This window comes from Rutilus rutilus (assembly GCF_951802725.1).
Source record: "Rutilus rutilus genome assembly, chromosome: 18".
NCBI lineage: Eukaryota > Metazoa > Chordata > Actinopteri > Cypriniformes > Leuciscidae > Rutilus > Rutilus rutilus.
In genome coordinates, this window is record NC_140231.1 from 15,043,873 (window position 1) to 15,067,816 (window position 23,944).

The following is a 23,944-nucleotide window of genomic DNA, read 5'->3' on the forward strand; positions in this document are numbered from 1 at the left end:
TAATGCAAATGTGTTTTTTCAGCAGATGTGGAATTGAACTAAAATTGTGCAATAGAACTAAAATGACCAAAAATATGGACTCTATGCTGGTTTTTGAATTTAGGAGATCATGATTCACAGCTGTGATACAATATGTACTGCACAAACTTACTTTTTCAATAGCGTTGAAAAACCTTTTTCAATGAGATCATTATTAAATTATCTCAAATTAATCAAAAACAAATTCCAAAAGCGAAATTAATCAAAGCAAATTATCTAATCATTGTGTTCTAGTGGTGGTATCTTAAATTATGAATTTATATTGTCTAGAGCTTGTTTAGTTGTACTTTAGAAACTTCAAGCTTCTTCTGCCAACTTCAACCTTCCTCCTCTTCTCTTGTATATTTCTGTTAGTCTACTTTGTGAGAAGTCATTGTGTTTGTTTGACTGGATCCATGTGAAGTCATTTTTGGCAGCGATTGTGCTGCAGAAGGGGACTGCAAAGATTTTCTTTCCTTGTCTGTCGCAAAGCTACTTTTCCCACCTCTCTTATCTGGGGGGTGGACACTCCTGGGGAAGTTTCCACCAAAATTATCACCCCAGCTTGTGGAAACGGATGTGTTCCTCTCACATTGGGGAGGGGATCAGTGATATCTGCACAGGCTGTTGTTAAGAACACGAGTTTACATCACATATACAGCTTAAGGTGCAGTCACATTTTCCGTTGCTCTGTGAAATTTCTCCACGGATCTCAAGCTGTCTGGCGGACATCTCAGCATGGATGAAGGAACATCACCTGCAGCTCAACCTGGCAAAGACTGAGCTTCTCGTCCTCCATGCCAATCCGTCTCTACAACACGACTTCACCATCCAGCTAGATTCAGCATCAATCACCCTATCAAGGTCGGTCAGAAATCTTGGAGTAATATTGGATGACCAGCTGACCTTCACAGACCAAATTACAAAGACAGTTCGATCATGCAGGTTTGCACTGCACAACATCAGGAAGATCAGGCCTTTCCTAACTGAGCATGCAACACAACTTCTCGTCCAGGCCCTGGCCATTTCTAGGCTTGATTACGGCAATGCTCTTCTGGCTGGACTTCCATCATGTGCAACTAAACCTCTACAAATGATTCAGAATGCTGCAGCCCGTCTTGTCTTCAACGAGCCCAAAAGGCCCCACGTCACTCCTCTGTTCATCTCTCTGCACTGGCTACCACTCGCTGCTCGCATCAAGTTCAAGGCATTGACGCTTGCTTACAGATCTATCACAGGGTCAGCTCCCTCCCACTTTCACTCGCTCCTACGAGTCTACATCCCTACCAGAAGCCTACGATCGGTCAATGAGCGACGTCTCGTGGTACCATCACAGAGAGCCACAAAATCACTTTCCTGAACATTCTCATTCACGGTTCCATGCCGGTGGAATGCTCTCCCCACCCTCATCCGGAATGCAGAATCCCTGACAACATTCAAAAGACAACTGAAAACTCATCTCTTCCATGAGCACTTAACCTCATTTAAAAAAAAAAAAAAAAAAGAATTTCCGTCCTTTTCCTTCAAGTACGCCCACAAGCCGTGCGAGTTATTCGTGTATTGCAGTTTGGCTGGTGGTTATGTTGCCCGCATACCGCCTCCCATGGCCGAAACTGGTATTATGACACCTGTCGGGCTATGGCTAGTAATTTAGCATGCTAATTCAGGTTGATATCTCTGCAGCACTATAACTTGTCATTTTTTTAATGACATCATCGCCCTTATTTCTTCTCATTCTTTTGATGCGTGTAGCTCATTTGTTGGATATTTTTACCTCAATTCTTACACATGGCACCTTTAATCCTCCCTTATCGGGCTTATGCTACTCTGAACAATGTCTGAACTTCGTATTTTGAGCACTTCTTGCGTTGGTTTTGCCTCTTCACGATGACTCGCTTAATTTAGTCCTAAATTGTTAGTCGCTTTGGACAAAAGCGTCTGCTGAATGACTAAATGTAAATGTAAATGTAAATTTTGCGGGCAAAATCCAGTCAGACTTCTGTGTGAGCTGTACTTCATACATCGCCACACTATTGACATTGGACAATGGAATTTTTTTCCATGCACAAATTCACTGAAATTTCAGTAATATAAACACACTTGTTAGAGGTCTCTGACCAATAAGTATCAGAAAGTATTCCAGAGAGCTGTGTAATAATAATTAGTACTATATCGTAACACGACGCATAGATCTTGAGATTATCCTATAAAGAGGCATTACATGCTGCTTTGCTAAAGTTGTACGACATCCAGGATCTGATGATGCAGCGTTTTGTAACGTCATTTGACACCGTCAGAAAGGGTCAACAAATCAGGGACTGTTTTACAGCGGAGGCACGCTTGATATGGATTGATCACTCAGATTGACAGTTCTTGTGTTTACCATTCACCAAAGAATAGTAGCGCACAACTGGAAGATCAGCGCTCATCCACTAGGATCATATTACTTCTTACTTATTTTTTACGTTTACACATGCAAGTAGTTCTTATGTTCATGTATTTGAGTGATTATTGTCATGTATGCAGGATTTGTGTTTCATTTGATTGGGTGCCACATTTCAGTCAGTGCCACATTTCACCCTTTGTTACCCTCTGTTCACAGGTCCTCCAGGAAAACGGGGAAGAAAAGGAAACCCTGGTGAGTACCTGTACATTACACACACATTTGCGCACATCTCATGGTTTAAAAACGACCTGAACCTAACCTAAAATTACAGCAAAACAAATGTTAAGCGATTTTCAGCTGTTCTCCAGGAGAAAGGATCAGGATCCTCTCATGTGTTCCAGACCTTTCTTTCTTCATGTCATGTTTGATTTGTGTTTCTTTAAGGAACCATTGAACAGATGTAAATGCCCGTAAATATTATGCGGTTTGAAAAAGATATTTTTTCTTTGGTAGTCTAGGTGACGTTTCTATCATATTGATCAGTGGGGGTCGAAGAGAGACGTTCTCCTCATCATCAGTCATTTTCCCAGCATGCTGTTTGTTTTACTGCTGATCTCTTAACCTCAGAAACCTGAGAGTGCTTTGAAGTTGATAACACCATGTTCCAGCAGGCAAAAATGATTATAATTATGATGTAGCTGCATATGTAGTGCTTAACCCCAACAGAAATCAATGCCTTTCAGTCAGCCTGCAGCCCAATTTGGTATTAGTAGTCAAGGCCGTGTACTCTCTACCAGACTCCCCAGAAGAAGAAAAAAAATCACTAAAGTATTTTAAATAATCCCTGTACTTGTACAGAGATTACCCACATTTGCAGTGGCCATGGACCCTGATGTATTTTGTTAATAGACATTTAATATATGGTTTTCGACCTGCCATAGAAAATGAATTGTGGTCTAGTAAATTTTTCAGTGCAGCTCTTTGTGTAGCTTTCTGTACTGTGGAAGTATAAATATCCTTCCCATGATAATAGAGCCATAAAATACTAATCAAGTAAATCTACTTAGGAGCAGCCCTGCACTCAATATACATCTAGTGACACATATACTCTCACTGGCCACTTTATTAGGTACACCTTGCTAGTACCGGGTTGGACCTCCTTTTGCCTTCAGAACTGCCCTAATTCTTCACCGCATAGATTCAACAAAGTGCTTGAAACACTTCAAAGATTTTGGTCCATATTGATATGAGTGCATCATACAGTTGCGGCAGATTTGTCGGCTGCAAATCAGTGATGTGAATCTCTCGTTCCACCACATCCCAATTATACTCTATTGGGTTTAGATCTGGTGACTGTGGAGGCCGTTTGAGTAAATTGAACTCATTGTCATGTTCAAGAAACCAGTTTGAGATTATTTGAGCTTTGTGACATGGCACGTTATCCTGCTGAAGGAGCCATCAGAAGATGGGTAAACTGTGGTTATAAAGGGATGGACATGGTCAGCAACAATACTCAAGTTGGCTGTGGTGTTTAAACGATGCTCAATTGTTACAAAGATGCCCAAAGTGCCAAAAAAAAAACACCCCACACATTACAGCAGCAGCCTTGATACAAGACAGGATAGATTCACGCTTTCATGTTGTTTATGCCAAATTCTGACCCTACCTTCTGAATGTCACAGCAGAAGTCAAGACTCATCAGAACAGGCAACTTTTTTTTCAGTCTTATATTGTCCAATTTTGGTGAGCCCGTGTGAATTGTAGCCTCAGTTTTCTGTTCTTATCTGGCAGGAGTGGTTCCCGGTGTGTCTTCTGCTGCTGTAGCCCATCTACTTCAAGGTTCGACATGTTGTGTGTTCAAAGATTCTCTTCTGCAGACCTTGGTTGTAACGTGTGGTTATTTAAATTACTGTTGCATTTCTATCAGCTCGAACCAGTCTGGCCATTCTCCTCTGACCTCTGGCATCAACAAGGCATTTTTGCCCACAGATCTGCCGCTCACTGGAGATTTTCTCATTTTCTAACCATTCTCTGTAAACCCTAGAGAAAATCCCAGCAGCTCATCTGGCACCAACAACCATGTCACATTCAGGGCCCTATCTTGCACCCAGCGCAATTGACTTTGTACACGACACATGTATCATTCCAATTTTGCACCCGCGCACAGCAGACTTTTCCCTCCACAGATGCACGTCGGTAAATTAGGAAATGAATTTGCGCTCCTGGGGGTGGTTCAGCGCAAAGAGGAGGCGTGTTCCGGCGCAAACGTTCCCTGGTGCTATTTTGCAGGTTTAGAAAACAATTCCGCCACTGACCAGGAAAAACCTAGTCTAAAGTCAGTGGCGCGTTGCGCATGTTATTCATATGCTATTTTAAGGGCGCATGCTTGGCCATAATCAATGTAGCGTGTGCACAACGCGCATGCACTTTGCTTATCTCATCTACACACAGATGCAGCAGTTCTTATTTTTAGGTTCTATACATTATTACAAGGAAAAATATTAACACACGAGGGAAATCATTGTTGTGTCCATGAAGATGTGAAAAAATAGCCATAAATCTAGCTTACACATTTACCCAAATTTTTATACGCCTGTTTAAACGAAGCAAATTTGGGTGGGTTTCTCCCATCCCCATACAATGTCACTTCTCAGTGTTTTACGACCCTGACGAGAACGTCGGTCTCCTCGGCTGTGAACCGCTCCTGGCGAGCGCCTGGCAAATCCGCCATTATAATAGCAAACCGCCATGGAACAAGCGCGCCTGCTCTTAAAGGGAATGTGAGATGTCGCTCTGATTGGTTTATTTCATGTTACGTCCAAACCACACCTATGAATAATGAAGCTACTTCAGATCAACCCATTTTAGGTTTGCGTCGGGCGCAAGAGTCATTTATCCCACCGGTATAAAAGCAACAGTTACTTATTTATATAAAGCAACAAAGTTACTTGCGTTTTGCGCTTGATACTTGCATTTCAGATCATTAAAATAGGGCCCTCAAAGTCACTTAAATCACCTTTCTTGCCCATTCTGATGCTCAGTTTGAACTTCAGCAGATTGTTTTGACCAAGTTGCCATGTGATTGACTGATTAGATATTTAACAAGCAGTTGAACAGGTGTACCTCATCAAGTGGCCGGTTAAAATAACATGGTATCATGTTAATCAAATCTATTTTTGGTCTATTATTTTCATTATTATTATTGTTATTATATCATGCTGCTTGGTAAGCTAAACAACTAGCTTGGTGAATTTATGTTGGGCTTATTTATGACAGATAAATAATCAGCCTTGTTTTATGAAGTAGCCAAGTATAAATTGCCATCCAAGAAAAAACGGCTTCCTGAAGTTCTTTCCTTCTGGGAGGTCCTTTTCTGCTCCTACCTGGAGTTATGAACATATAATCGAATTCAGGACATGTAATTGTCTTGCAAACCTGGCTTGAACACTCCTTTACACTTGCAAAATGTATTGTGCAGCTCTGTTTACTGACAGCTCTGGTCAATTAAATGGCTTTTATAGTCCCTTGTATGCGATATAAAGTGAATTGTTCTGTATCTGGAAACCTTATGCGTAATGCAACGGCCCATTTCGGATTAATTCTTGGGTGGGTGGTGGCAGTAAATAAGGGAGATGTTTTTCTCTGCCGTGGGGCTGCTGCTCTGGTGGTCCAGTACATTCGGTGGCAGGCTCAATATGTTCGTCTTCAGTTTTATTGTCGTGTTCTTGTACAGTAAATTATCATGCAAGATGAGTGCTAATGGACCAAATTCCTCACATCATGCTCAGCATGCAGACCCTGGAAGTGATCTCAAAGCAGAGATGATGCGCTAACTGTGTCTTTGTTCTGAGTGTGATGACTTTGGCGGCTGATGGGAGGACTAACAACCTCCAAAACACACAGCCTGGTGTCCATAAAAAGGTTCTTTTCTTGCCGCAGGACTCTGGGTGACCTAAACTTGACACAGTGGGAATCTCCTTTCCTCTGTTCACCATGACAGAGACGGGTCAAATCTCCCACATGGCCATGTGACTGAAAGCACTCTTATCACCACAGCCATTTGTAGGAGTTATCGCTTGTTTACTTGGCTCTCTGATCCGGGGCAGATCTGGATCCTCCCAGCACCGTTTGTGTCTCCGGATCTATTCGGTGTCACATTCCACTCCCTATCACATCCCTCAGGCATCAGAGCAGAGACATGCCAATGACTGTCTTGTGCATTATGTTCATTGTGCTGACCAAAAGTGAGGAAAGATGTGCAGCGGAGGAAATAGCAACCCAGATGTCTACTTATGATGCTTTTGACACTTCATAAAGGGTTACTGCAGGAGCTTGACCTATTCACGAACCCCTGCACATTTTCCATTGAGAGCATGAATCAGCTTTCACTGGTATACCGCATGATTTTGCATTGCTGAAATAATTCGCCATTAAATCAAAATCATAGATGTGAACATAAATGTGAACTTCTTATTACACAAGAATGTTTTTTTGGACACCAGGATCATTCCCACACTACTGGAATGTTTTGGACATTTCTTTCTTGCCTGAAATCATTAAGGATTCTCCAGATTCACAGACTGTTGAAAGCTTGCACCGAATGAGCGCCATTAAACATGTATTTCTGTAGACATTTTGGCCTTCTAAGTGCAAAATATCTGGTAACGCGGAGCCTCCCACTATGTGCAGTTATTCTTTTACAGCTCAGAAGACTTAATGGACTTCTCGGCTATGTTTCATTTTAGTGTCAACTTTGTCTTAGATGTTTCTCATAAAATTCCCTTGCAAAAATAAAGCTTGACACAAATGAGACAACTGTTCACATACGGCAGGAGTACAGAGCTATAAAATGAGCTGCTCTGAAAATTGGATCTTAGAAGAATTTATTGAATAAAGCTTGAGTTAATATTGAAAACGAAGTCTTTATATCGCAGACTTTGGTATTTTGCAAACCTGGGCATGATTTAAGACATTGTTTATACCTCTTATGAAACTAAAGACTCTCTGAGATGAAGTATTGAACGTTATTGTTTTGAATTTGACTAATTTAAATGGATAGTTCACCCCAAATATGAAAATTCGGTCTACATTTACTCACCCTCAAGTTGTTCCAAACCTGTATGATTTTCATTCTTCTGCTGAATACAAAATATTTGTTTGAAGCAGAAAAAATAAACTCATATAGGTTGGTACAACTTGAGGGTGAGTATATTATGACAGAATTAAAAAATTTGGGTGAACTATCCCTTTAAATGTGCCACCGAGGTAAAGTTCTCTACCAAGCTAACATAGATGACATTTTGTCAAAATTTTGAGAATGACTTGGAGGTCTTAGAAGCATCAACAATATGTTTTTCACTATAAACCATTTTTAGCTATGTTTTCATACTGTTTGTTTCATAGTTATAATATATATATATATATATATATATATATATATATATACACTCACCTAAAGGATTATTAGGAACACCTGTTTAATTTCTCATTAATGCAATTATCTAATCAACCAATCACATGGCAGTTGCTTCAATGCATTTAGGGGTGTGGTCCTGGTCAAGACAATCTCCTGAACTCCAAACTGAATGTCAGAATGGGAAAGAAAGGTGATTTAAGCAATTTTGAGCGTGGCATGGTTGTTGGTGCCAGACGGGCCGGTCTGAGTATTTCACAATCTGCTCAGTTACTGGGATTTTCACGCACAACCATTTCAAAGAATGGTTTACAAAGAATGGTGTGAAAAGGGAAAAACATCCAGTATGCGGCAGTCCTGTGGGCGAAAATGCTTTGTTGATGCTAGAGGTCAGAGGAGAATGGGCCGACTGATTCAAGCTGATAGAAGAGCAACTTTGACTGAAATAACCACTCGTTACACTGAGGTATGCAGCAAAGCATTTGTGAAGCCACAACACGCACAACCTTGAGGCGGATGGGCTACAACAGCAGAAGACCCCACCGGGTACCACTAATCTCCACTACAAATAGGAAAAAGAGGCTACAATTTGCACGAGCTCACCAAAATTGGACAGTTGAAGACTGGAAAAATGTTGCCTGGTCTGATGAGTCTCGATTTCTGTTGAGACATTCAGATTGTAGAGTCAGAATTTGGCGTAAATAGAATGACAACATGGATCCATCATGCCTTGTTACCACTGTGCAGGCTGGTGGTGGTGGTGTAACGGTGTGGGGGATGTTTTCTTGGCACACTTTAGGCCCCTTAGTGCCAATTGGGCATCGTTTAAATGCCACGGCCTACCTGAGCATTGTTTCTGACCATGTCCATCCCTTTATGACCACCATGTACCCATCCTCTGATGGCTACTTCCAGCAGGATAATGCACCATGTCACAAAGCTCGAATCATTTCAAATTGGTTTCTTGAACATGACAATGAGTTCACTGTACTAAAATGGCCCCCACAGTCACCAGATCTCAACCCAATAGAGCATCTTTGGGATGTGGTGGAACGGGAGCTTCGTGCCCTGGATGTGCATCCCACAAATCTCCATCAACTGCAAGATGCTATCCTATCAATATGGGCCAACATTTCTAAAGAATGCTTTCAGCACCTTGTTGAATCAATGCCACGTAGAATTAAGGCAGTTCTGAAGGCGAAAGGGGGTCAAACACAGTATTAGTATGGTGTTCCTAATAATCCTTTAGGTGAGTGTATATATATATATATATATAGTAAAAACTATCATTAAAAAAAGCACATTAAATATATTAATTAAAACAATTTTTTTTTGTGAAAATACTAATGTATCTAAGACTTTTGCACAGTACTGTATATTCATTCAAACATTTTTTTTAATGTTTTTTTTTTAAGTTAATAATAAAATAATAATATGCACTAATAAAGGACAAGTAAAAATCTTAACTGCTAGCCCATTCAAATATTTTATGTTGAGCCCTGCACTTCTAATAATTTTTCTTTCCTATAGGCAGTGCTCAGAGCTGTCCACCCATTCACTTTTTTTTTAATCACACACAGACTTTTGCCAAATCTGGAGTTGCTCAAAAGTGGAAAAGAAACAAGGGTCTATTTATATCTGTGCTGCCATCCTTTGATTGTTAAATGCTATGAGCCAGAACCAGGTTTCTGTGTGTGCAGATATACAGTATAAATGTGTTTGTACGCACTGACCTCATTGACTCTGGCATCTAAAGAGATATGCAACTAACATTGACTTAGTTTTACTTCTTCATGTCGACAGAAATGAGACAACATATTAATCATTGTATAATTTTTTACTATAGGATTAATGTCCTGCACACAGTATTGCATGACGCTTACTCTTCAGCGCAACAAATAGTTGTGACTTACATACAACTGTTTGTCTTTCTCTGTTTCAGGAACTCCAGTAAGTACCCCGTTATCACTGAGGCTTTAATTCAGAACAAATGTGAGTTGGTCTGGAGTTGGGCAGACACAGCATGGCATGATCCATGTTGGCTTTGCAACCTTGATATAGACTGCAAAATGAGGTGAGATAAGAGGGAAGGGAGGATATATGCTCCAGGAGACAGTTTCTGAATTGATCCCACTCCATTTTTCACTGTCTGGCATCCATCCTGACCGCCTGTATCCTAATAAGTAGACGTGCCTTTAAAAATCCAACAGCTGATACAAATCTATTCGTGCCTTCGCACAGAATGCATAGTAAACACTAGTACATGTTCAAGTGTGCATGTGTGCAATCCTCCCTGTCATACTAACACTGTAGCAGCACAACAATCTTTTATTGTTTTGGTTGCATCATATTTCTCAACATGAGCAGAAAGCCACAGTAATAAAGGAGAAGAGAGAGTAAACATGCATGGTTGCCCCAAACACGTTCCATTTTTTATGAGCTATTTGTCACATAAGTAGTGTTTATGTATTGCAAACACACTGTTAAAGACAACAATGCAGTATGGAGCACTTTTTACTTGTAGCATATTTGGGGGGTTGGGATGTGAACAATTTTTTTAATGAATTTTTTTATTCATTCAGATTTTTTTAATGGTTTAATTGTAATGTTTTTTCTTCAATAAATCCTAACAGGGCACTCCAGGACGAGATGGCTACCCGGTAATTGTCACTCTGGTTATACACTGATCACATCTGCTCTAACCACAGGCACACACAGTACTTGAGGACTCCTTCAGACCTCAGCTTACAGGCAGTGTTAAGTGTCGTAGTGCACCACCTGCTGGACATATTAGAAATTGCAAAAAAAATCCAAACAAGGTTTTTTTAGTTTAAAGGTCAATAACATTCATCAAATGAAGTTAAACATCTGATTTATCGCATGCATAAACCTGTTGATGCCATTTGGGTTGGGTTTAAAATTTCTGATAAGATCTCTTATTTCTTTGATTGCCAAGAAGCTTGTCCTTGGCTTACATTTTGAGTAAAACAGGTTTGTTGGGGTTAGATGGGGCAAAATACATCAAGATATCTTTTTTTTCACAAAGGTTTTCATATGGTATATAAAATGGGACCTATAGAATTGTATGCATATACAATGTATTACTATTCATCTATATGCATAACCTACCTATTAAACATGAACCTCAAACTTCAGAAAGATTAGTTCAATTGAATTTTACTTAGTAATATCAAATAAGCTAATTTAATCACATCAAATCTGATTTGAATGAAGTTATTATTATATAACAATGGTTATTCTCAAATGCAGTTATCAACCTCTACGCCTACACAAATCTTACAGTACAGAGAACTATTGTTCTTTCCAATAGTTTTGCTTTTAAAAGAGGCATTAGTTGCGTGAAGCCTCCCTGACAGGCCATCGCAATCCAGATGCGATCAGTTGCATGCGTTGGCAGCCTCCGCTCCGCATAAAGATCAACTGGGAAATATGGCCCTGTGTGAAGTCTCTCCAAGCATAACAAGAGAGCTGCTCCAAACTGAACCGTGTGCTGGACTGCACCACATGTGGCCCTTACCGGATTTCCAACTGCACTCAGAACCATCAGCACACAAGTCATCTGTTTCTTTTTGCTCATGCCGAATAGACCGACTGCATGCTCTCTTGTCACTTGTCCGTTCTGAAAGCACAAGCACACACTATTAGACCAAGACAGACAGCTCTATTGTCTGTGGTTTCTGGCTGTGTTGGTCTGAATAAAGACACACAGGGAGAGAATGGTCAGAAATCTGTTTATCATTATATTTTGTTTAGTTTTTTTGTTTGTTTGGTCTAATTTTACATTGTGTATACAACGTTATGTTGACACATTCTTTTAATAGCTATTGCATTTAGAGCTACCAAGCTTGTTTTACATTTATCATGACATTATGCTTTAAAGGTCTTCAATCAGAAAGTGTTCATAATTCGTTTAGTTAAGTATGTTTCACAGGTCAAAGAGCTCTGTGCACAGACCCCTTTCAGCACCTTCAGTGCCGTGGACAGCGACCTCCCGTCCTCTAGTCTGAGTTTACTGAAGCCAGTGATGATGGACTAAACTTTTCCTTGCTCTACTCAATTATAACAGGGGTCAAATAATTATTATATAATATTTAGTTAAGACTCCACCAAAGATAAAGTTAAGAAGCCATATTTTTGCTAATTATTTCATTGTCCTTTCCACATTAAAATGTTAATTAAAGTTAGCATGAAATAAAAATTCACCCGAGCTATTTTTTAAATGCATGTCGCTGAACGTATTCTAAACGATTCATCCATGCATAAGTTTTTAATACTTATTTAATAATTTTTAATAAAAATGTCAAAACTCAATCTTCCAGTGATGTATGCTGGACTTTGAGTCAGCTTAAACTCCGCCCCTTTCTTTACAGTCAACTGCAGGCTCACATTAAGATCTGCCTCCATCCAATCAACAACAGATTTGTGTAAACAAAGTCCCTGCCCTAGACCTCCCCCCGCCCCCTTTTGATCATTAATTTCACTCGGATATACATCACAATATGGAAGAAATAAACGAAAGAGAAAATTAAAATCTAATGCACAATCTAATTGCCATGAAATAACTGTAATAACTCAATGTCCTTTTCTCTCTCTGTCTTTTTAAGGGTCCATTGGGTATGGATGGCAAGCCTGTAAGTACTATCTTCTCTCAGGGTACAGTTTTTTAAACCAGATCATATTGCATCAGATCAGTTTTTAACATCATTGGTTTAATTCCACTAATACTGTTTGTAGGGGTGTATATTTTTTTGCTGTATTGCATACACTGCTCATTATACTGCAGAAAATTAACTTCTCTCTCCTTATAGGGACCTCTATTTTTTTAATAAAAAAATCTATTTTTGGCAAATGGAAATACCCTTTCACACCAAATGTGAAATGAATGAGCCTCAGAGTTAGGTTACAAAAGGTAGCCTATTTAGTCAAGAGCAGTGAGTAATTTATTTGTCCTTTGTTTGATTAACATTAAAGGGATAGTTCGGCCAAAAATTATATTTAACCCATGATTTACTCACCCTCAAGCCGTTCGAGATGTATATGTCAATCTTTTTTCAGACGAACACATTCAGTGGTTATAGTGTGAAGCTATGGGGTCTACCTCCTTCAAGTCCCAAAATGTGCATGCATCCTTCACAAAAGTAATCCATCCGGCTCCAGGGGGATAAACGAAAGCCTTCTGAGGGTAATCCGTGCGGTTTTGTCGCGTTCACGGAGATGGATGCTGACGTAGGACGTAGTGTAGGAAGCGTCGTGACGTAGAACGAACGTGACAGCGTACAGGTACATCCATCTCCGTGAACGCGCGTCGACCGCTACCTTTTGTGAAGGATGCATGCACATTTTGGGACTTGAAGGAGGTGGACCCCATTGCTTCACATTATAACCACTGAAAGATCTAAGACATTTTCTAAAATAACTGAAACTGTGTTCGTCTGAAAAAAGATTGACATATGCATCTTGAACGGCTTGAGGGTGAGTAAATCATGGGTTAAATATCATTTTTGGCCGAACTATCCCTTTAAAACACAGCAGCAGGTTTATAAGACTGCTGCAAGAGACGTGAAAGACAATTCAATTCAGTATTCGCGCGCTGAGACGCTGGTTTTCGGGGCGTGCGCTTTGGATGTTTGCGTTCATGGAACTTCTTGACTTGCACACTTCCTGTAATAATGTAGGGAATCACTCATTATACATAAATCAGGTAACAGTTCATGTTTTACTTACATATATGATTTAGTTTTAATCCAAATAACACGTGCTGAGTGAACGATCAGCAATCAAGAGCATTCAACAAAAGTGCTCGGTTGTTGGTATATGAGCATTTTTACGAGTACGAGTACATGAACTCAGTATTGGGCCCAATACCGATTCCCTATTAGATTCCTAACACAGCAGAATCTGGTATAAACCAGTCACACTTCCTGGTTTGTACATCACAGTAAACTTCAGCCCATCACCTCATTCATAAGAGTGTGATATTGGAAAGCATCATTCAGATCTCATTCCTCTGTTACTCCAGGGGCCAGTTGCACCAACTGGTAAGGTAAAACTTTATTTTATGCACTACTGAATATTAAACTTAGAAATGTAAACCCACTTATAAAATCATTTATGAAAGCCTAATGAAAGATTTCAATTTTCATTATCAGGTTTGTTGTATTAGTATTTATTACTCTTTTTTGGAAAGAGTTCTTAAAATTAAGTTAACACTTCATTTTGATGGTCCCCTTTAGACATTCTGTTGACTATAAGTAACGTTGCACCTACATGTCAACTAACTCTCATGTATTATATTAGTAAACAGTCTGCTTAATATCTGCTAACACTTTATTGTGAAGGTCCCCCATCCTAACTGTAAGTAACTTTGTAGGTACATGTCAATTTATTTAACAAACCCTCACCTCTTATTCTACTAACCGTAACCCTATCCCTAAAATTTTATTAATCAACTAATACTCTAATGAGAGTTAGCTGACATATAGGTCAATGTTTCTTATTAGGCCTAATTTCTAATACAAATTAATTTAATTACATATTTAAACACACTAATTATTGCATTTCATGATTATATATTGTATTTCAAAGATGCAATTTATTACCATTACTAAAAACACCAGCCAAAACGAGATAAACTGAAATGCATAGCTTTTTAACACTACTTCTCTTTACAAATTTGAAGGCTAGTGGGTGCTTTAATCAGGGACAGTAAAGGTCATATTTTGTGACTACACATTACAGAGGACTTACCTACTGTCTTTCTGGCTTGGTACAAGCTAGTTACAAACTAACTAGTGGTTACAAAGAACCCACTGGTGGTCTTTACTTAAAAAATTTAATTGAATGGCTAGTGCAATCATACCCAGTTCTCTCGTCCTCCTCTTATTCTCATATATGTGTTTACATGGGGGAGGCCAGGTAGGGCCTCAGTGTCACTTTTGTGGGAGAAATGAAATGGCCAAAGGCCTCTTTTAAAACCCATTCGACGGGTAAACATTGGAGCAATTAATTGCTCAGAACTGCACACAAGTTGGGTGAAGCACATCAGTGAAACACCAACAGCTTTCACCTATTACGTCCAAGTTTAGAGTCACTGGTTTAAAAATCACACTCAAGAGGATGGATGTTTTCTTGCTAAAAGCAGAAGGGCACTTTAGTCGAGTGTTTACTTGAAAGACCATTAAAGATTAAAGAAAAGAGGGGCGCGTTTTTGACTGGGCACACATGAAGAAGAGGGTCTCTGCATAAACCACTTTACGTAACAGGAGAAATGTACAACATCTCAACCTTATCTAAATTTTCTCCATGTATGAAGTCAGAATCATCTAATGTAGCTTCTCCATCACAATCATAGCATCAGAGGATGAAATCAAGTGAATTATTAAGTGCCATTATTTTTGGGTCCAACATTAACAACCTCCAATCCAGTCCATATTTTACAGCATATCCTGGCATATAATGATAAAACTCCAGTCCGCTTTAAAAAGATCAAAGGTGGCAAAAACTCTCCCAAGATTCCTGCTGTACCATTTTTAACTGTCCACAAATTCATGTTTTGAGCTCAAGTTAACTTTAAGTGCACTTAGGACAAGAATCTCATTTTTAACATACTTTGAACAATACCAAGACAACACTACACTGACTTCTGAGAATAAGCTCTTATGAAACAGCACACAAAATTACAGCGCTTGAAAAGCCATAGTGATCATGACACCACAGAGGATGATGAAAATGTGCTAATCAGAATGTGTCTTGTTGTTTTTGTGGTCTTAAGCAAGGTTTCCTGCATGGACCGCTGAGCAGAATAAAACCAGAATAATATCATCCATTCCCTCAAACCAGCCGCCCACTCATGAAATAAAAGCTCTTATGTAAAATGATATGCAGAAATATTTGCTGTCATCAAGAATGGAATGTCATCACATTGTTTTATCTTCACTCTTCTAAATCCCTCTCTTCATACTTTGTGATAAATTATTGTTTTTCATTCAAACACTCAGATTCAACCTCTAAAACATCTGCCAGTCATTTTTGAAGGTGTAAGTGGTGACTTGTGGTTTGCAATGGAAATATCCTGCGTTGTTGAGAACAATTTCTAATCTGTCACTTTGAATCTTTCTCTTCTTTTGCCAGGGAATGCCGGGACCAAAAGGAGATAAGGTATTCTCACCCCACAACACATTCCAGCATGATAAATGTACAATTTATTGGAGCCATCAAAGCATAACAATGATAATATTGCTCTAACTGAAGCATTTTGAGCCTGCTACCCAATGAGATACAAAGAAACTCATAAGTAAGTGCTAAGGGTTGCTCTCTCCACAGGGTGACCAGGGAGACATGGGACCCAGGGTGAGTGTCACGTCTCATTTTTTTGCTGTTCTTCAGAAGTCTGAGTTTACAGTGGTTGCTCTGATCTAAGGATGCCTCTTGACCTGGAAGTCACTTTAAGCCGTTTCCTTTCAGATGGCAGGGCTTGGTTGCTATCAGTCTTACATTCTGATGTTGATAGAAGTTAGATCTTAATCTGTTGAACTAATTCATATTACAACCTCAATATGGTACCAATCACTGTCTGTATGCCTCCACCAAGCCTGTTTTCGCCTCATCCACAGGGAGAAAACGTGAGCCTTGACAAATCAGGAATCCGTCAGTGAAGATCGTACCACTTCTCTATCTATATCTACTCAAGCTATCATTTAAATCATTTGGCTCCCCGTACTTCTTTTCCACCATACCTCATGACCATTCAGCACAATTAGAAACATGTGCTTTGGCTGCTCTCTTTCTTTATGTTAAGAACATGTGTTGTATGCACTACATTGTTTTTGCTTTACGCCATCACAGTCTGACAGTAAAAAAATGAACCAAATCATTTGAAGTGGCGACGTGAGCAGTCAGGAAAAGGAAAACAGCATCTCCCATGGGCTGTGTTCCTCTTTTTGTGTGGATATAAGAGTCAAATTAGCGCTTTTTCAACTCCAGTTAAGCAGGAGGAGTATTACCCCTTGGAATCCATTAAAGCTCTCATGGGACGATGGCCCCTTGACCTGGAAGTCGATTAAAGCCGTGTTTCCTTCCAGATGGCAGGACTAGGGTTTGTAGTGCAGGTGGATAGTTGACCTTATGCTTACTCTTGACTTATGACTTTTGCCCTATGCCCAGACACAGAAGAAGTAGATCAGACTCACAAAGTAGTCTTTGTGTCATCGGAGGTAGCTGAGAAGAATGTCCTGCGCCTGTGTAGGGTTGTGAACTGTGAATACTGTTTAAATTCCAATTCAGTTCCTGAATTTGAATTGAGATTGCAGGATTCAGAATTGCAATGAATTGAAATTTAAAGAAATTCACATAACACATTTTAATTAGAAAAGAAGAAACTGAGAAACTTTGAATGTTGACTTGACAAAGACGTATTTAAAAGTTCTGGGGAAAAGTCTGAGAAGTCTTGAAGTTTGAAAGCTTATAGTCAAGGCCTTACTGATATATTGAGATCATAGCATAGACTTGCCACCCAGAAAATCTCTAAAGACAACATAGAAAAAGCTCAGAACACCCAAGCAACAAACTATAAACTACTTAGAAACTGCATAGTAATATCTCAGAAACCATGAAAATCAACTTAGCATCATGGCGGCAAGTTGTGCACGGGCAAGTACCTGTTTTCTGCTTACAGTGCAGAAATCTAGGCATGCTGTGGTTGTTCTCGACACTATTTCAGTACAGTTCTTGCAGAGTACGTACCTTGACAATCTGTGAGAAAGGAAAATCGTTTTTTCGAAAGAAGTTTCTCCAGGGAAAAAGTAGCCTTTCTTCATGAATGCATTGCAGACCTATCTAACCGCAACTCTAAACATAAACCTCATCACCATGTGCACCCACTGAAAGTTAATCATATCCAGAAGGTGTATGGGCTTGGTTTCTTAAAACAGAAGAATAGCCAGAATAACTTTCACAGGATTCAATTTCAAGTTGAAGCTCAGAATTACAATGTGAGATGTCATCACCCTCCATTATATGTATCCTAACAGTGTCATTCTCCGAATCATCTCCTCTTTCCCCTTTACGTCATTTCCTGCCTCCGTTTTCTTCTATATGACCTCTGACCTCCCAGGGACCACCGGCCTACGCTGCATCTGCAGGCCTGCTCAGTAATCAGATTCTCACGGTTAAGGTTTGTCCCTCTCAGCCTATCATCCCTGCATCTCCTGACACATGTGGCCATCCTTGTTCACAAACATCTGTGCCTTCATACCTTACTCTATTTCACAATTTTTTTTCCACTTCTCCTTTGTTCCCACAAACCCTTATGCTGAGAGAAGACTGCGCAGGCTGAATGTCTGTTTCTCCAGCTGTGATTACTGGCATCCCTGCTTTGTTTCTTATGCACTCTGTCCATCTTTCTCATTATCCGTCCTCTGCTGTCAGATGGTCTTCCATCGCTATGAGCATGGCTTTCTCTTGGCTACGGCTGACCATCACACTTTTCACAGGCACCTTCTAAAGGTAGAGCCAGACTTGTGCATGCCTTGCTGCTTTTCTCATTTTCTCCATTTCTTCTGTGTCCTTGTCCTCAATTAGCAAATATGGCAGTTTACAATGTTGTGTTGCATTCCTGCTTTGAATTTCAAACAGAGGGTAATTGTTGTGTTTATTGACAATAGTGACGAAAACATGTTTGCCAGACCACAGCAAATAATCAAGCCAAAATAGCTTTTTGGATTTTTTTTTTAGCAGTAGTGTCTTGCATTATTTTAGTATGTTAAACGAGACAATTTTTGTGAGGAACAAAAGACATTTCTTTATAGATAGCTCTTTGAAGCGTTGGCCCCAGAAGCATTTTACATGCTGCATCTGAATACCGAATCCAATCTTTTGGTATGAAACATGAAGCATAATTAGTCTGCAGGCAAAGTAAATGACCTATTTGAGTAACCTCAAGACTACGGAGATCAGAAGCAACAATGAAATTCTTTTCAAAGATAATATTCAAAAATACTTGTTCTGTCTCTCTTTCTGCAGGGTGATCAAGGTCAGGCTGGTCCCCCCGGACCTCCAGGAACACCTGGTCCCAGAGGGCCTCCAGGAAACACAGGCAAAGATGGGCCACAGGGCCACCCAGGAGAGCCGGTGAGACACTTGCTTTCTATCTCACATGGTCTCTTGTGCCTGTGTCTTTACTGAGCTCACTCATTCTACAGCTGTTGTGTCTCATATATGAGTCAGACCAGGTGCAGCTTCTCACTGAGCTGAACCCTGTGCTCAGTGTTGGGTTCAGACACACTGCATTTCCTTCTACACTTGAGTTCTTGGCAGATGCTCCCAAATCAAAGTGACTTGGTTTAAAATATGCACAAATTGTATAGGACAGGACCAGGGGTTTATTAAAATATTTTACAATAAATTTGAGCAATATTAATAGTGGTGCTTGTTTTTAGAATACAGAATCTCAGTTGTTTTACGTTCCATCTTCATAAATCATCAGGGGCGGGGTGGGGCGGGGCAGGGCTGTATTGTATCGTTAGAACACTCATTTAAACAGCATACACACTGGGACATTTGACTGCATATCACATTTTTGACAATATTGATACTACTCGCAATCGTAATGCAAAAGACCGTTCTACGGGACATAAGCCTTTAAGTAAAAGGGTTATTAAACTGTTTACACTGTCACATACAATAAAACAGCCTGCACAGCAACAGGGAATAAAAAATGAACAAAAAGCCTGCCTGCTTACAAAACACCAAAGGTGGACTTGCGCTCAGGAGAAGAGCGGATTAGTTCTTTCTACGCGCACTGCTATGGTCACAACATGACATCACACTCTCCGCGTATGCTTTAAAAAACCTAATGGGGTATTTGATTATGATTTCACTTTTCTAACTTTAGTTAGTGTGTAATGTTGCTGTTTGAGCATAAACAACATCTCAAAGTTACAATGCTCAAAGTTCAAAGGAAGATATTTGCTTTTAAAGAAATTGTTTTTTAAGGACTACAAAGGCTGGTAGGGACTAATCGACATTCCTCCAGGGTTAGTGACATCACCAACCCTAACATTCACATAAACCCTGCCCATGGGTCCATGTTAAGAAGAAGAAGAGTTGTTGTAGTACAGCACATTTGTGAGTCTGCTCAAGCTGTCGCATCCGTCTTTTTACATGCAATACAGTACGTAACACAAATGCAATAGCATGTCACTCTGTAAGCATCTTACAACAGTTCCCACTCGAGAAATGTATAGATTATCATGACAGAATATGCTAATTGAAGATAGTTAACTCCACATCAGCAACATAAATTCATCATCCAACCATTCAGAAACGTCCTGTTGCATTCTACATATTGTCACTTCTTGTTGAGTCTCTCCATCATTGTCTGACTTCAGTTTAAACATAAAAGGCAGAACAATTTCAATTGCATTTCAATTGCATTTACAATCCTGTAAAAACACAGTACCACCACTTCCCGCGCCCCTGTATGAAGCCTCAACATGCTGTTTTCAGTAATGCATTATATAACATTCTGTGATGCAGGATACTTGGCTATTGATGTGCAGCTCTGGAGTATGTAACTCTGATGGTTTCTGCATTTGTAGTAAATGCCCTGTTTTCCTCAGCCAGTTTATCCCAACATGTTATGCACTTTGTTTCCTTTTCAGACTACAATCTAAACCAAACAAAGAATAGTGCAGTGGTGAAGGGCAAAAATTCTCACCCTGCACTCTGCCTCATATTGGGAGCAGATGTTCTTGGGTCAAGAAGCTCAAAGGCCATTTCCTGTTATTGTGTCTCAAATTGTGTTTATATATGCTTCAGTGAAACCACCTCATTAGTCCTGATGCCATGCCTTTGTCCTTCTCAGAAGTGCCGTGGAGCATGACAGACATTGCGCTGCGGCACTTATCGAGTGCCTGTAGGGATACATGTCTTACAAATTAATCAGATTTTCAGCAGGTGGTGTGCAATATTTCTTCAATTTTGAATCCCTAGCTGGCTTGAATATGTCCTTGGAAGCTTACTGGATGTCTGCCAGAAATGTCTGACTGTTGTCTCCCGCTGTGACTGTTGTTTTGGTGTGTTCCAAAATTACACCTATTGGCAGAATAGCCCTGCCACACTTCAGAGCTGCTGTCTGTATAATTTATATGCTTTTGGATCATCTTAACTTTTTTGTTCACATGATATGTTTGAAAATAAAAGATTGAAGTAGTTATACTATGTTAAACATAATAGATCTAAAGAGGCCTTACATCTAGTGGACAGTCAACAGAGCAAGCCTATGCCGGTTTCTTTAAATATGACTCATTCCTTGTGTTTGCTTTCTAAATAACAGGGTCCTCCTGGAAAAGATGGAAATGAGGTATAACTTTATATATGTATTTTTGTTTACTTAAATATACTCATATTTTGAATCTTTAATGTACAACTTCATGGAATTCAAAGTGATGATGCATAAATGAGGGTGACTTTACATACTGGCTTCTGTAATATAAATTATATATTTTTTCCTACAGGGACCAAGAGGGCCACCTGGCATGCAGGTAATATGCCTGTGTGTCTGCATATGTTAATCACATACAGTGGTCCCTAAAGTATTTGGACACTTCAGCCACAATTAAAAATTTATGTTGCAAGCACCAAATGGCATTTATTTTGAAGAAATACAGCACAATTACACGCTTAAAAGCAGAACATGCTTAACTGCTTAAATGTAAATTGATAAATATACTATTCAAATATAAGAATATTTGACACAATATTTGGTTACAATATCAATTGTTTTCTCATTAAGGGTACAAATGGTGTCAACGGCATGCCTGGACCACAGGGCCCTTTAGGGCCGAAGGTTAGATTGTTTTACCCTCTCCAACATTTTTTTTTCTTTCTCATAAACACAAAGACAACCATCATTTCATGCAGGCATTGTTTTTGCATATAGGGGGATCAGGGTGCTCCAGGTACTGAGGGGAAAAAGGGGATTGATGGATCCCCTGGCTTGAAGGTGAGATGTCTGTTGAGAAGATGGTAATTGTAAAAGTAGATGCAGTTGTGTTGTGTTTATGAGATATAGGGCCCTATCTTGCACCCAGCGCAATTATCAGACGCATGTATCATACCTATTTTGCACCCGTGCACAGCGGACTTTTCCCTCCACAGACGCACGTCGGTAAATTAGGAAATGAATTTGCGCTCCCGCGGGCGGTTCAGCGCAAAGAGGAGGCATGTTCCGGCACAAACGTTTCCTGGTGCAATTTTGCAGGTTTAGAAAACAATTCCGCCACTAACCAGGAAAAACCTAGTTTAAAGTCAGTGGCGCGTTGCCCATGTTATTCATATGCTATTTTAAGGGCGCATGCTTGGCCATAATCAATGTAGCGTGTGCACAACGCGCATGCACTTTGCTTATCTCATCTACACACAGACGCAGCAGTTGCCATTTTTAGAAAACCATACATTATTACAAGGAACAATATTAACACACGAGGGAAATCATTGTTGTGTCCATGAAGATGTGAAAAAATAGGCATAAATCTAGCTTACATATTTACCCAAATTATTATACGCCTGTTTAACCGAAGCAAATTTGGGTGGGTTTCTCCCATCCCTATACAATGTCACTTATTTATTTTTTTTACGGCCCTAACGAGAACGTCGGTCTCCTCGGCTGTGAACCACTCCTGGCGTGCGCCTGGCAAATCCGCCGTTATAATAGCAATCCTCCATGGAACAAGCACGCCTGCTCTTAAAGGGAATGTGAGATGTCGCTCTGATTGGTTTATTTCACGTTACGCCCAAACCACACCTATGAATAATGAAGCTACTTCAGACCAACCCATTTTAGATTTGCGTCGGGCGTAAGAGTCATTTATCCCGCCGGTATAATAGCAACAGCGCCCAAGACCCACCCACAAAGTTACTTGCGTTTCGCACTTGATACTTGCGTTTCAGATCGTTAAAATAGGGCCCATAGTTGCATTCAGGTCAGTTTACTGGGTAAATGCAGATACTAAGATAATACAGTAATCATGATCCTCTTCCTTTGGGTGAAAAGGGAGATGTTGGGGATCCAGGACCCCAGGTGAGTGTTTATTGAAGTCTTTTCCCCCATTACATATCTGTTCTCTTTGAACATCTCAGATTATTGACAGTCATTTCCAACTGTCTCTCCCTCAGGGTTTGCCTGGAGAGAAAGGAGCTACTGGCTTCACAGAAAATGCTGATCTGGCTGCTAGACTCAAAGCACTGCAGGTACATTTTAGTCAGAAAAAAAAGTCAAATCCTGTGTGAAGATCCCTCAATTACCTATTACCTTTTTGTATTAATATTTGCTTTGTATCAATAGGGGCCTCCAGGCCCTCCTGGAGAGCAAGGGCCAAAAGTGAGTGATATATTTTCACTGAATTGCATTGACATTCAGCAGTTTCCATTGCAGGAATATTACTACATTCATTTCAAATATGTATTTGTAACAGGGAGAAATGGGATTACATGGAGCGCAAGGACCTGAAGGAAAGCAGGTTGGTTCCTAAATAATCTGATTATATTCAAGCCGTCTCGATCAATCCTTGACATTTGGTGACTGTGCTGCATTTACATGCGGGATAGAAACAGAGCTGGCGCCAGCCCAAGACACACGAACTCGAGGGGTATTCATAATTCTTGAATGGGCCAAGTAATTTTTTTGGTGGGAAGAGAGATCTATATTATATATTCTAGGGTCTCTATATTCTAGCTGAGTTCCCACCGTGAATTTTATTTTATTTTTATTTGTTAATTATATCATGAACTATATGATATACTACGATTGTCAAATATGTGGAAGTGAATGTGTTTTGTCGCCTTTATAATGATCATGTTAGTTGATCTTTAACAGAGAATCAGATCTGTCGGATTTACATCAAGTAAATTCATCAATTTCTCCTGAAATATAAAAGTGAACTGGGAGAAGAATAGAGTAAACTTTCGTTCCTCCCTAAGCCAATCTTAACATCCAAATCAGCCGAATAAGTGAGTGATGTAAGTCTATTGTTGCCAAGACATGCTTGATATTAAACAAAATTGTTATTAAAAGCCCATTAAGATGCAAAAGAGATGCTGTTAGGCGG

At 39.8% G+C, this 23,944-nt stretch overlaps 1 protein-coding gene across 1 annotated transcript in view; it reads left to right on the forward strand.

Annotated features, from left to right (window-relative positions):
• col23a1b (collagen type XXIII alpha 1 chain b) overlaps window positions 1-23,944 on the forward strand; it is an 88,270-nt gene that overhangs the window by 58,866 nt on the left and 5,460 nt on the right. Inside the window, 16 exon segments of the mRNA XM_084388214.1 lie at window positions 2,621-2,658; window positions 2,661-2,666; window positions 10,451-10,477; window positions 12,443-12,469; window positions 15,969-15,995; window positions 16,161-16,187; window positions 17,950-18,009; window positions 18,858-18,965; window positions 21,172-21,198; window positions 21,353-21,379; window positions 21,631-21,684; window positions 21,778-21,840; window positions 22,891-22,917; window positions 23,013-23,087; window positions 23,182-23,217; window positions 23,312-23,356. Of these exon segments, the coding sequence (XP_084244340.1) occupies window positions 2,621-2,658; window positions 2,661-2,666; window positions 10,451-10,477; window positions 12,443-12,469; window positions 15,969-15,995; window positions 16,161-16,187; window positions 17,950-18,009; window positions 18,858-18,965; window positions 21,172-21,198; window positions 21,353-21,379; window positions 21,631-21,684; window positions 21,778-21,840; window positions 22,891-22,917; window positions 23,013-23,087; window positions 23,182-23,217; window positions 23,312-23,356 (674 nt within the window).